This window comes from Typha angustifolia, chromosome 5, assembly GCF_048772165.1.
Source record: "Typha angustifolia cultivar Huaian chromosome 5, ASM4877216v1, whole genome shotgun sequence".
Lineage (NCBI taxonomy): Eukaryota > Viridiplantae > Streptophyta > Magnoliopsida > Poales > Typhaceae > Typha > Typha angustifolia.
The window spans coordinates 356,546-370,176 of record NC_133243.1 but is presented as its reverse complement, the minus strand read 5'-3'; the positions used below and the strand labels follow the sequence as shown (position 1 = coordinate 370,176).

The 13,631-nt window shown below is 35.1% G+C and overlaps 1 protein-coding gene across 2 annotated transcripts; it reads right to left on the bottom strand.

Moving 5' to 3' along the window:
- Positions 1–5,489: 5,489 nt before the first annotated feature.
- On the bottom strand, positions 5,490–10,566 carry LOC140760618 (RNA pseudouridine synthase 3, mitochondrial). Of its 2 annotated transcripts, none has more exons than XM_073097648.1 (9): positions 10,073–10,566; positions 9,242–9,313; positions 8,933–9,091; positions 8,727–8,774; positions 8,563–8,643; positions 8,315–8,431; positions 7,655–7,723; positions 7,054–7,212; positions 5,490–6,009 (listed from the first exon to the last, which is right to left on the bottom strand). In XM_073097648.1, exons 1-9 carry the CDS (start codon positions 10,433–10,435, stop codon positions 5,635–5,637), a joined length of 1,443 nt encoding a protein of 480 aa, XP_072953749.1. In that variant the 5' UTR covers positions 10,436–10,566; the 3' UTR covers positions 5,490–5,634. The 2 variants fall into 2 exon arrangements, with proteins under 2 accessions (XP_072953749.1, XP_072953748.1); XM_073097647.1 differs by having other exon boundaries at positions 5,491–6,009; positions 7,655–7,756.
- Positions 10,567–13,631: the final 3,065 nt, after the last annotated feature.

The window sequence follows — 13,631 nt, the reverse complement described above, 5'->3', positions numbered from 1 at the left end:
CTACTGGAGTCTCACAATCTCTCTGATCTTGTTGTTTTGCTTGCTTCGATCCATGGAATTGTTGGTGAAGTGTGAGCGAGGAAGTGTATGCCGGATTCGGAATATATATATATAGGAGGTGGAATCTTTTCTTTTTTTCCCCATCAATTTTTAATGCTTCTTGTAATAATAGCTATTTAATATTATTATAGTTTATTCAAGTTACTGTTCATTTTGATTATGGCTTCTGCCAACAACTAATATTAGGAGTCAAAAATTTTGACAGAGTTAAAGAAAAGAACAAAACTTGACCTGAGTACAATTTAGTATTTAGAGAGAGAGAAAAAAACAAGAAGATATCTTTATCATCCCTTTATCTTAGAATAAATAGTTCCATAGAAAAAAAAAAAGATGGAACTAGTCCTATCCTTCAATTTATCTTCTTTTTTTTGTATAGTTTTTACTCTATCCAGTTGGCTAAACAGCATTCTTTTTAGTCATCTGCTATCATCTTATGGCTCTGATGCTAAGTCTGACTCAGATTAACATGGCTTCTTCACATACCATGATCTAGTCCTATTTTTTAGACAGGAATGAGCTTTGTTTATGTTTGTATAATATTCTCAAAATAGATATGTAATGGAGGTATAATTGTTTTTAACTGGCAGAAGAATGAAAGCAAAACATTAAGTATCATCTTCTGTACAGTGATTTAACTATACACCCAACATTGCATATATTTTGAATCCTTCAACTTGCCTTTGGATCTGTCAGTACTATCTAGAAATTAAGCTTGTCCTTTATTTTCCTTATCATTTCTTTGTTAAGTATCCTTTATCTTATTCAGGTGAACACCTGGGAGAACATGGCAGGTACAAGAAGAACACAGTCTGCATGTGAAGTGCCTGAATTTAATATCATCAAATAAAGCATGTTTTCAGGTGTAATGAATTCAATTGGTATTGCCATTTCTATGATCTTAATCTTTTGAATATGATTGACTTCTGCTTGATTCTCTACTTTGTTTCCTCTTCCATGATGAGTACTTGCACCAGAAGCCATGATGATTACTAGCAATCAATTGATTATTATTACAGGAAGATTTTGAATCCATGCATTCTGAATTAAGTTGGGCTGGCATTTCTGAGGAAAGAAAAAGGTAGATAGAAATGATAAGAACTATAAAAGATTCCTTCAACATGCTAATGATGCAATAAGATCAATTGCAACTAGCCAATATATATGAGCTTTCATATGATAAGTTCAGAGTTACAATTGCAACTAGCCAATCTGCTGCTCAATTATCACAATGAAGCTGTCAGTTTAATGTACAGTCCATCCAATATGCATTGACTTAACTAATTTCCCCATCATCAGTAGGACCAACTGCTATTTACAGGCTACAGGAAAATGCAATAATATGGACTGTTATATAGTACTTGATAAAATGATATCAATTTGTAGATTGATATTTTTTTTTTGCATATCAATAGCATAATATTTACTTGTAGATTCCAAGCCAAAGCACTACTAATTGCCCAAATAACATGCTTCATTAGAAAATGAAGCAGATCACTTCAATTTTTTTGGCTGCCAAGAGTGTGGATGGCTACATATTCTTTAGCTAGTCAGAGTCTTACCTTGAAATTGCTATTGGAGAGTATCTATATACAAAAAGCTTTTCCAGCCATTGTCCAACTATGTCTTGTAGAATGATTCATAGACAAATTTCAAGAGGATATTTCTTATTGCGACGAGGACGATGACGGTACAACACTGCAACATGATATTTGCTGAAGTGCATCATGCAATTTGATTTGCAGGTCTTCATGCTCAGAACAAGTTGAAGTCATTGCATATGTAATATGATTCTTTAGCTTCAACAAAGGATGGTTTGTTTAAGATTCATCAACTGGAAGATCTTGGAAAGGCATGTGAAGTTTTAATGGAGGAAGTGAGTTGGTTTGTTTGTCTTTTGTTCCATATATTCTATGGCTAGTCTTTGTCCAGGTACTAAGAACAGCAGAAGACACCAATTAAAAGTACCCTCTAAGCACCTGTAGCAACTTGATTTCTTCAGTCAGCATCTTAAGCAAATAAAATGTAATCTAGGGTTCCATTTCTACTATCTTTTCTTTGTTCTTTTCCTTTCTTTTAAGTTGGCAGGGAATTCTTCTTCTGCACTTTAATTTCATTCTCTACTTCAATCATATTCTATTTCTTTTAAACCTTCTTTCATTTGTGGAATAAGATCTTATTCTAGTATAAGCCTTCTTATATTAGTATAACAAGTAAAACAATCAGTTAGCTTAATACTAGTATAGCAATACATACTTCTCTCTTCTCTTCTTTTCCATCCACTAATTTTTTTATATATCAATTACTATTTTACTCTTAAAAAGACATTAATTTAATCCATTATCATTTCAATTCATCCATTATAAAAGATATTTACTCATTTGTCAAACTATTCATTCAACTTTATATCACATCAAGTATAATTATGACGCACTATACTAATTTACAAAAAAACATACCTAACGGGGCAATTTCGTGAATTCCATAAATAAATATTGTATATTAGCCTTTTCGATGATGAGAAAAAAAAGAGAGACTAAGTACATGTTGGAGTTTTTGACCAAAATAGACTTTATTTTTAAATTTTTTTTTATCAAAATAGATTACCTTCAAATTATTTACCAACTAGGTTCAAATTCACTATACCCCTAATAAAAACGTTGATCAGTATAAGATAATTTTTTCTCTAAATTAACGAAAGACTAAGTTAAAAAAATTTACATATATAAAATACTAAACTGATCAGTATTTTAGGACCAAACAAAAACATTTTGCCCTACTCAGTTCAACATTTTTATTAGGGCTACAGTGAATTATACCTCATTTGATAAATAAGTTTGAGCGCAGTCTATTCCGATCAAAAAGTTTTGAAACATGGCTAATTTGTCAAAAAATAAAAAAACCCCTCTACATGTTGCCTTAACTAAGCCTGGTGCACTTGGACAGTCTTGATAAATGTTTGCTGCAATGCAACCAACTAACAAACCATGACTGCCTCGTTTTCTGTGCAGCAGTTATTGCAGTTGCACATGATTCCCGAAGGACTTTCAATGATAAGATAATCAATTCTGTGTAGGACTCTGTGACTCCAGAGTCTGATTTAAAAGAGTGCACATGCTATGGCCACATCTTGCAGGTAAAATAACTAGATTTTTAAAATTTTATTCTCATGCCATAGCATTGATCCAAATCTTTCTCCAAATATGAATCACTCTGCCTTTCATGATCAAAAACAATAACAGTCCTTTGCTCAATACATGCTTACTTACTAGTTAGCAAACTTGCAGAGTAACCATGCAAGAAAAGAAGGCAAACTCTAAAAAAAATGGATTCCCTTTCAGAAATAGCAACTCAGATTCAAAAAAAGGAATACAACATTCAATCATTAATTTTAAATGAAAACTGAATCATAGTTGATATAATACTCTGAATGTGACTTAATAGGAAACTATTTCAATGATGTGAAGATCCACAAGATTTATGAACTCATTTAGTGATTTTAGGAGGCCCTCCTTCCTATTCAAGTGATTATAATCATGAGTAATCCCCACCAGTCCACCTCTCTTTTTATTCAATGAGAAATCAAATCAATGCATATAAAATGTAACTCATTTACTGATCATACTTCCAATCCACATGCAAACAGCTTCATCAATGCAGAGTTGTGTCAGCTGAGACATTTGTGGAGCATCTCCACACTCCATTTTCCAGGAACTTCACTTGGCATGCTGCACTAGTTGCATTAGACCTGGCATTGCCAACTAGCTAGTCCAAGTATGTGATATACTCATGCAGTCATCTACTCAATGGGAGCTCAGTGATCAGATTTAAAGAGCACTTATGTCTCAGTTAAAAGGAATGGCAGAACATATCTATCATCATATTTTCACAGTGTATATGTTTACATCATCTTATATCTCCAATCCCATTAAATGAGGCAATGGATCTACCATATTATATTTCATAAAGAATAAAGGAACTGAAGAGAAACTGAAATTTAGGTAGAACCCCATGATAGCTGCAGGGAATCAAAGATATTTTCGGATTGGTTGAGCGCACTCTAGTTTGTGATGAATTTACCATTTTATTCCTCACCAGATACAATACAGTGCTGCCAAGTTTGTAGTTATATGCAATACATACTGTCTTTGACCTTGAGCTTATGGATGAAATTTTTAAAAAAAATCTTGTCTAATTAGCGAGAGGATATCTTTCTGCATTGCAGCAATGCAGCTAATATCTACCAACATAGAACATAAACAACATAAGGCTTAAATTATAGTTTATAGATGAATACTGAACAGGAAGAGTATCACAATGCTGAATAATGGAATGTTCAGAATTGGATTAGGATAATAGGATGGAAAGTTTCAGACAGTTCTTGTCTGGATTGATCAGACTTCATTGAGCTGTGCTTTAATTTTTTTACTTTGATAGGCTATCATTGGTCTATACAAAATAATCTGCAATTCTGCATAATATAGTATCTATCAAAAGGAAAAAAAAAACTCATATACATCTATGCAGTTCGGTTACTTGCCTACGTCTACAGAAGAAAGCAACAATGTCTCAATCAATGAAGAAGAATATACTGTCTTACTATAGGATAACAACATATTTATACCACTAAAACTCTATCATAATCCACTATTCTATGTGACTTTGCCATGCTCCACACCTTCGCGCAACATTCCTTTGGACCCTAAGCCCTTGCAGAATGAAATACTCTGTTTTTGGTAGTGGTATCAGCAACAAGAGAATGGAAGCTTAAGCCCTAAGAAGATACAATGATCATGGTCGAGGTATCTGCAGTAAGAGAATGTCTATTCCTGGATCTTGGCTTGTGTACCTTGATTATGGTATAGCAAAAGATACTAGTTGTTTGAAATCAACATTAAGAAGGCATATAAAAAGCTTGGAATAATAAACTCATGTAAAATGTACTATTATTTGCCCTTGCGTTCCCTTCTATTCGCCTTTGGCTGGGATAGTGGTGGCTAATATGGATAGCTTCACATTGCTCTCTGTGTGTGTTGGGCAATGGTTTTAGAAGTAAGCTGTGGAATCTTTGAAAATTTCATGCCAATTGAGGAATTATTTTGCTTGTCTCTTTCTCTTGTACATAGTTTGCAATTTATGATTTGGCATCTACTGTGTTACTTCTCCTCTCACATCTTCTACCAAAGATGACAGGCTTGATGAAAGGAATGGTTGATTGAGATGAATGAATGGTGGCAGTTTCTTGACCTTCAACCAGAGTTTCATAAATGAAAGCAACTATAGACAACATAGCACTGCCATGGAGAAGACAGGCACATACCAAAAGCATTTACTGGAATAAAACTAGTTATTTGTTATCATTAGTTCATCTTCAGAATGGATGTAAGAAAGTCAATGGCAGGGGAGGCAATGCAAATTATTAACTAAGGGCATCCTGAGAATAAACAGGAAAATAGAAAGCTTGGTTTATAAAAATTGACTGAAGATGCAAAACTACAATATCTGTACAATGTCGGGTGTTACCATAATTTACCCAATAAATTTGAGATATGATGAATATAAAGATTTTGTCCATGATCAGACTAAGTATGATGACATAACATTCCAACTTATTTTCATGTGAGAGGGCATAGGTGCTACAAATCGCAATAGATCGGGCTTATCCTTGGACCATGGATTGCCTTCATCATGCCACTCACCTGAGCTGCTAAGGAACTTTGCAATGTTAGGGATCACCATTTCTCTGCAGTGAAGGTGCAGCAAAGGGACCTTGGACAAGACACTGCCCTTCTGAACCTCCAAGCCCTCAGGCCTCCTCAGCTTGTATGGGGCTCCACTCCATGGTTCATAGTCTGCTCTTGGCATATGCTTCCATCTCTGGTGGACAAACCAACCATACTTGTAATCTCCAACAATAGGGGTGCCGAGAGCTTCAGCACAATGTACTCGGAGCTGCAAGAAGAACAGAAATAGATTAATCCCTCAAGAATAAGCTCACTCAGATTCAGATACTCAAACTACATATAAAACTGCTTAGTAGTACATTATGGTATCAAATGTGGCAAATAAGATAGAAAGGCTAATCCAATACTAAGCATTACAGAGGTATGCAACTATAAAGCATGGGTACTTCCACACTAAGGCATGTCCATAGTCCATATAAGGCACCATATTGTTCGATACTTCATGGATACATCCTTCACATATCTAATCTTCAAAGATATAATTGATATTTCTAGGATACTTCAGGGTATTACTTGGTTATTTTCAAGTGAGGAAATTATGTCCTGCAAAGATATGTCAAAGTAAGGGAAACTGCTACCCTTTTTTTAAACTTAGCTTGGGAAGTTTCTTCATAATAAACGCTGCCCTTAGATTCTATATCTGGGACATGATTTACAGGTCTGAATGAGAACCAGAATTGCAACTTTATAACTTGGATCAAGTTTTCTTCTTCAGTTCCTTGCTCCTGTATATGAAAGGCTAAGATTTATCCACAAATTAAGAGGAAAACGAGAAATGCAACAGTTATTAGTTTAGATCAAATTTCCCTACTTACTTTTGCATCCTAATTAAGGGCAACTGATGCTAGCCACTTCAAAAATGGGTAAGGCTACGTAATCTCCCCTCCCCATATCCCATGTAGGTGGGAGCTGGTGACACCCTTTTTCCTACATCTTAACTACCAAAATTTGGTGTATATTAGATAATTCATTATAAGTGTTTAACTTTTGATGTGGTAATTGAAGATCTGCCTTCTTATTACATTACTACAGTTATTACAAAACAATCAATAAACTACTACAGGTTACTACAAAAAAACCAATTAAACAAAAGATAAATATAGTACATTATTTTAAGTACATATTATTTGCTACATGTATGTCATATGCTTATATAGTTTCCTGGTGTATTTTATCCTTGTCATGACTTCACTGTATCAGAAAATCAATATGATGTCATATCCTTGTGCATGCTTCCTGTTATTAATGGTACCTGATGCTTCCGGCCAGTAAGTGGATGCAGTTCTAACCATGAGCATCCATTAATGGTGGGTCCCAACACCCGATATTCTGTTACAGCTTCTTGAGAACCATCAATGCCTGAAGGGTGAGCCAAAATGACCATTTCTCCTTTACCATCATCAATAATAACCTACAATTGGAGGTTATATGTCAACACCCATGATATCCAAATGTAGCCTGAATGACATGAGCTATTTCATTATTCTATTGATAATGGTCCATCAGAAAATTTCCATTACAGATTCCTTTAAGATGAGCATACATGAATTCTTTATTTACTCATGGTATGACAGAACAAGCATGTATTTAAGATTTTACAGAACTCAAGGGCTGTGTAACAAACTCTAAGTTACATTAGAGAACAAAAGGAAAGGGTGATGTTGATCAGAATGTGAATGTGATATGATGATGGATAAGTAATATTCTAATACATGTACGACATGCTCTACCTCTTAATGTAACAGTGAATATAAACAGGCAGCCAAAACTGGATTGCATCTTTAAATGGAGAAATTAATTGTTCTGTGTGCAGAATGGTCGAGTAGGAAGAAAATTAGAAGGAAGTCAGATACCTTTGATAGTGGAGCAGAAATAACACCCTCTCTTTCTTGAGGTGTCCCTATTACCAATGCCCAGTACCTCTGCACAGTTGATTCACACGCATCATTCCATGTCTGCATGACCAGTCAGTACCCAGAACAAGAATTATGTTGAAGCGTTAACACAAATACATGACTAAGACAATGTAAATGAATCCTGAAAACAATCTATGGTACCCCATCCTTTGAACTTCCAATACAAAGAGTAACAAGAGAAATGCAGACCAACAAATTGCATTGGTCTTATACAGAAATGAATTAGGGTTGATGAAAGGATTAATGCTTCCTAGAATAGCAAATGAACAGGACATAAAAGATGGACACGGAAACAAACAGAGATCTCATCTCAGAAAGTGCACCAACCAAAGTACTAGATTTATCTTAGTATTCTAGCTTTTTCTTTGAGAGGAATGAACTAGCTGAGATTACACTCTGTTATAGCCAACTAAATTCTTATCTACAAGTCAATCCCTCCAGAGTTGAAATAAGAAGATTGATATTCTTTGGTATAAGAAACCAAAAAAGCAAAATAAAGTAGGACTTTTGATCATTGCACTTCCATCAATATCCTCAATTTGAGATATTAGGAAAATTGGCTTTCTGTAGTGATCATGAAGACATGATGAAGCGTACCTGAGAAGATGATTTTGCAAGATTTATGCTAGTAAACAGCCAGTGAAGTCTACCAAAGCTCTCTCGTGTTCTTCCCATTAACAGCAAACCGCTGCTCTCTCTGTCAAGTCGATGGACCTGATATTAACATGACATAAACAAATATTCCTAGAACACTATCCCTTAAAATTGCAAGCTGAAAAGATGCTATTGAGGAACAATATACAATTTACTATAAATATTTAGGAAATGGCATTTGTACAGCTCACCAACTTGGGCCCTTGTTCATTGCCGTAGGATAATGCTGCTGCTGCCAACACATCCATGCTGTTATGAACTGGTAAGTGCCCCTGCAAGATATTGAATTATGCCCGTAAGGTCAACAACAAGAAAACCATGTTGGCAGGCTTGAGAAGAATAAGAAGACTATAACCTTAACAGGAACTTTTGGAGGCTTGTTTAGCACAATTATCGCAGAGTCCTGAAATTTCAAGTCATACAATTACAAATATGCTCTTATACACCCAGTATGCAAGAGAGAAACAAAAGCTCTGTAGAAGTGAAAAAAGAAAAAAGAAACACAAAAGAAATATCATCAAGTGAAGTAGAGGCATTATATCAATGAAAGCGAAATTATGCCTTGTGGATGACAAGCCTTCGCATGTATTCTATCTCATCTGCATTGGGATGCAAAGTTGCAGTTGGTATAGTATCATATCTCTTGGCTATCTTGGTCTCAGCAACGGATATAGGAAGGTGAATTTTCATGCCAGGCTCCATTGCATGATTATGCTTAATCTGCAGAATGAATCAGAGGCTGTTATTTTATTTGCCTCAAAACATCACGAAAGATTGTCTATTCGACAAGAGTAAGGGCAGTCTAATACTCAATGCAGCAAATTGGTTATTACTGCCGAACTGTTTAAATGGAAGCGAAGAACTCCATACCTTAATTAATTTATCCACCTGGTAATGACTTTTCTCAGTTGGATCATCACGGGTAGAGCCTTCGACATAGACCTGAATAATATATTAGAATAGATTATGAAAGAAACTTTGAAATGTCTACGAATAAAAGAATTTTATTATATAACCAAAATAAGGCCCTGAGATGCCTGCACATCAGAGGTAGAAAACAGTAAGTTCTACGTGTGCACCTAATGCATACAACTTCTATCAATCCTAGTGAAAATATATAAAAGGTAAAGTATGGGACAAACCTAGGACATTAGAAATCAAAGACAAAAGAACTGTAAAACAAGCATAATCGTCCAGAATGGAGTTGCAAGCTCCTGGAAACTAAAGTTGCAAGCTCAGGATGACTTCCTGATTTACATTGCAATTAGTGCTTACTCTTATGTACTCAAAAGCCATATAAGTATGATTCTCTTTTCCCTATCTTTCCCTTCTAGCAGAAAATATCACCACTACCCACAACAGCATCCACCAAGAATTGAGATAAACTGGCTTCCAATCAAATAAAGTTCCAATATTTTTCATGGAAAAATACATCAACAAGGTGGGCAAGACTCATCAGACCATAGTTGTACTGGAAATGAACAACTTCCAGCATTATAAACTTCGAAAGGTGCTTGATCTTATGTCGTTAAGCGACAAGATCCATCAAAATCAAACCTTCTTGCCACCAATCGCTTCTACTACGAAAATAACAAAAAGCCATTACAGAATCGACCCTCAGATCAAATAAAAATCCAATATTTTCCGATAAAATAGAAAGAAAAAAAAAAGAAGCAAATCAACAAGGTGGTCGAGCCTCACCAGTCCCTTATTGAAGTGGCTTTGCACGACTTCCTGAGGAATATCAGAAAAGTAGTGCTTGACCCACGAGATGGCCGTCACTCTCCTTGGGGAATTGGTGGGGTTCCTCTTCCGACCTGGCAGTGGCTTCGTAGCCAAGGAGGAGGGGAAGGGGGGCAAAGAGAGGAGCTGACGTGGCTTAGGGCCCTCCTTGGGCACCCCGAGGTAGGCGACGTTGTTGGAGACGCGTATGACCGGCTCGACCAGTGCCGGCGGCGGCGGGGAGAGCCTCGAGAGAAAGCGGAGAGTGGCTAGGAAAGGCGGCGGCAGATGAGGAGGAGATGGAGATGGAGATGGAGGAAAGAAGCGGCGGAGGAGGAGCATACGGGTCGGCGGTGAATCCGGTACGGTGGCGAACCGGGCAGGTTATCGCGGTTTCGACTGCGGAGAAGGACGAAAGAAAGCTTCGAGCATCTCCAACCGAGCTCCAAAATTTGGAGCCAGCTACAGCTACAGTGGAGCTCCAAATTTGGAGCCCCATCTAAAAATTTGAAGCCGAGCTCCAATACTATTCAACTTTTGAAAATACCAATTTTGCCCTACAAAAGCTTCATTTAAAATTTTAAATTCCGTCGGTATCCTTTATTAAATAATCTAATTAATTAAACTGAATATATAATTAATTTTGCTAATCAATTTTTAACAAAAATAGTACCATTAGAATGCTCTCATCGAGATCTTTAAAATGAGTCTAATATTAAATTATTTAAGTTATTTTAAATATTTTATTTTTATTTTATGTAATATAATTTTGATGTTTTTAATTAAAAAAATAGTAATTTAAAATTATGTGTGAAACTATTGAATATTAGTCTTATTATAAAGATATCAACGAGAGTTTTATAAACATATATTTTTTATTAAAAAATAATAATATTAAGAGGTCTTATTAAGTGATTTAGCATATATATATATATATATTATTAATTAAATAATAAATATGGAGTCCGGTGCGTTGGAGCGCACCAGGCTCTTAGCTCTATATTTACGCCAAATATAGAGCTCTCCCTTGGAGATGCTAAGTGGCATAAAAATATCACGATTGCTACTTCATGTTATGTGTGTATAAGAACGTATCTATGTATGTAAACTTTTTAGATTTTCATCCGTCTAGGTCTACACAAATATTATATCAACTTAGGTGACTAGCAATTTACTTATGAGACCGGGTGATTTCTAGGTAAGAATGTGTAGATGCTCATAGACTTGATCAAACGGCTTAGCCCGCTTGTGCTCGACCCAAGCCCAAACTACCGGTGGGCGGCATGGGATAGCCTTTTGCCCGCCCGGCCCAGCTCGAAAGCCTGACCCAAAAGCTCAGTCCGGAAGCTCGCCCGTTTCAGCCTGACCATTCAACATGTACGAATGTCCATCGGTATGCAACTAACCCACCCATATTGCTATAGTGAAAACTAACGGGATTTTGGTATTCTGTACTATTTTACTTTTTTTTAAAACCTAACTCTCCCATCGATGATCGGCCAACCTGCCTATACAGTACTCTCCACTATTTAAAATATTTTTAACATATTTTTTTCTAACAAAATGAAGGAATAGAAATATTTTTAAAAAAAAAAACTTATAATAAAAAAATTCTAAAAATAGCTAAAAAAATTTGAAAATTTATAGGCAAAGCCCAGCCTAAGCTAACCCACTCTCTCATGGGCCAACAAGCAGTAACGGACTAAACTATTCTAACCTGACCCGAACCCGGTTCGGTTCGAGCCACTCGTAGATGAGCTGGTGAACACAATAGCTAGCCCGATTGGCCCGATAAGCCCGGCCCGCCTGATGATCAGGCCTAGTTGTTAGAAAATGAAAGAAGAAAATACTTTTAAGAATTTTCTATTTTTGATATTTGATTAACAAAAAGTAAATTAAAGAAGTAATTTTTTGATCTATGAAAAATAATTTTGCTTTCTCTTTTTAACTTTCTTTCTTGAAACAAAAGAGTTATTTTATAAATAAATCATTTTATTTAACTCCACTTTTTAGCAACCAAACATAAATAATAATTTTATTTAATAGAATTTGCTAATTCACCAAATAGTTTTGATATCCTTATTATTAGATTAACTCCAATCGAACTCCAAATCACTAAAATTTTGATGCCCGACTATGCTCCAACTGTGGCTCTAAATACAAAGCCAACTAAAATGGAGCTTCGTAGTTAAATCATCATCCAAGAATTTGGAGCCCGGCTCTAAATAACTATTTAACTTTTTAATATTTTAATTTTGTCCGATAAAAGTTTAATCTAATTTTTTTTTATTCTATATGTATTATTTATTAAATAATCTAGTTAGTGCTTGTAGACGAGGGATTCATACTCATCCTCATTGTTACAACTAGTTGGTAACAATTTTTCTTTTCTATATGCCCCCAGTGAGTGACCTAATAGGTAGTCTTATAAGAAGACATTTCACAACTCCGGCGCAATGTCTTGAGTCTAGATAACAATTACATCCCAAAATATTAGTTTGCCAACTAATTCCTACATATAAGGTTAGCCAACCATTTATTTCAAAAACTTAACAAAACAATAGAGAGATAAATCGAGCATAAATTAATTCTCTAAACCAAAGTTATGTGCCTGTTTGGCACATCCTGCATGGTGCAAACCATTACGGTCCTCTTCGTTCTTGCTCTAAATCTTTTTTCCTTCTCTTATATCCTAACTATCATTTTCTCCCTTATTCTTGCGCTAACTCTCTCCTCAGTTCTCGCCCTAACTCTCTTTTCCTCGTTATTATGCCTATAAAACCTTCTCCTCCTCCTCCTCTTTCCTCTATTTGGTGAATCTACATTGTTAGAGAGACCGACTCTTGAATTGAATATGTTGCTACTATTTATTGAATCATGTATTACTATTTATGCTGTTAGTGTCGTGTAACTAGGGATATAAATTTTTTTATAAATATTTGTCAATTTATCAACGGGGATTCTGTAAGTTTATCTATGCAATTGTGGTTTACATAATTATGTAGGACTTTATCGGTGGTTTATAAATAGAATCTTGTATTATTATTCTTGTAAGTATTTGTTGATTCTTGTATTAGCATTTAATTTATGTGTATTTATCAATAGATTTGTTAATTTATCCATGTAATTGTGGTATTTAGAATTCCATAAATTTTGATCAATTTATCTATGGATCATTAGTCTACAATCTCTTAAACTATCAAAACAAAAACCCTAATTCTAACCCTAACGACCAAATACTTTTTAGAGTTTTTCTCGTGTTTCTCCTTTGTTACTTATGTTTTACGAATCACATCCTATATTTTACGTATGATTTTGTAACTTGAGTTCTTATTTTTTTTCTATGATTTTTGTTTAACATCCTGACGTTATTTTGACTAATTGATATTGACAGGATATTTCTTTGTTGGTGTGTAAATTATAAAATAGATAAAATATAGGGTATAATTTTTAAAATTTTATGTTTGCTTTTATCTCAAGCGGTCCCCCCACAGTCCATTGTCTTGGGAAAAGTACCCCGATCTAATTCTTTCCAACT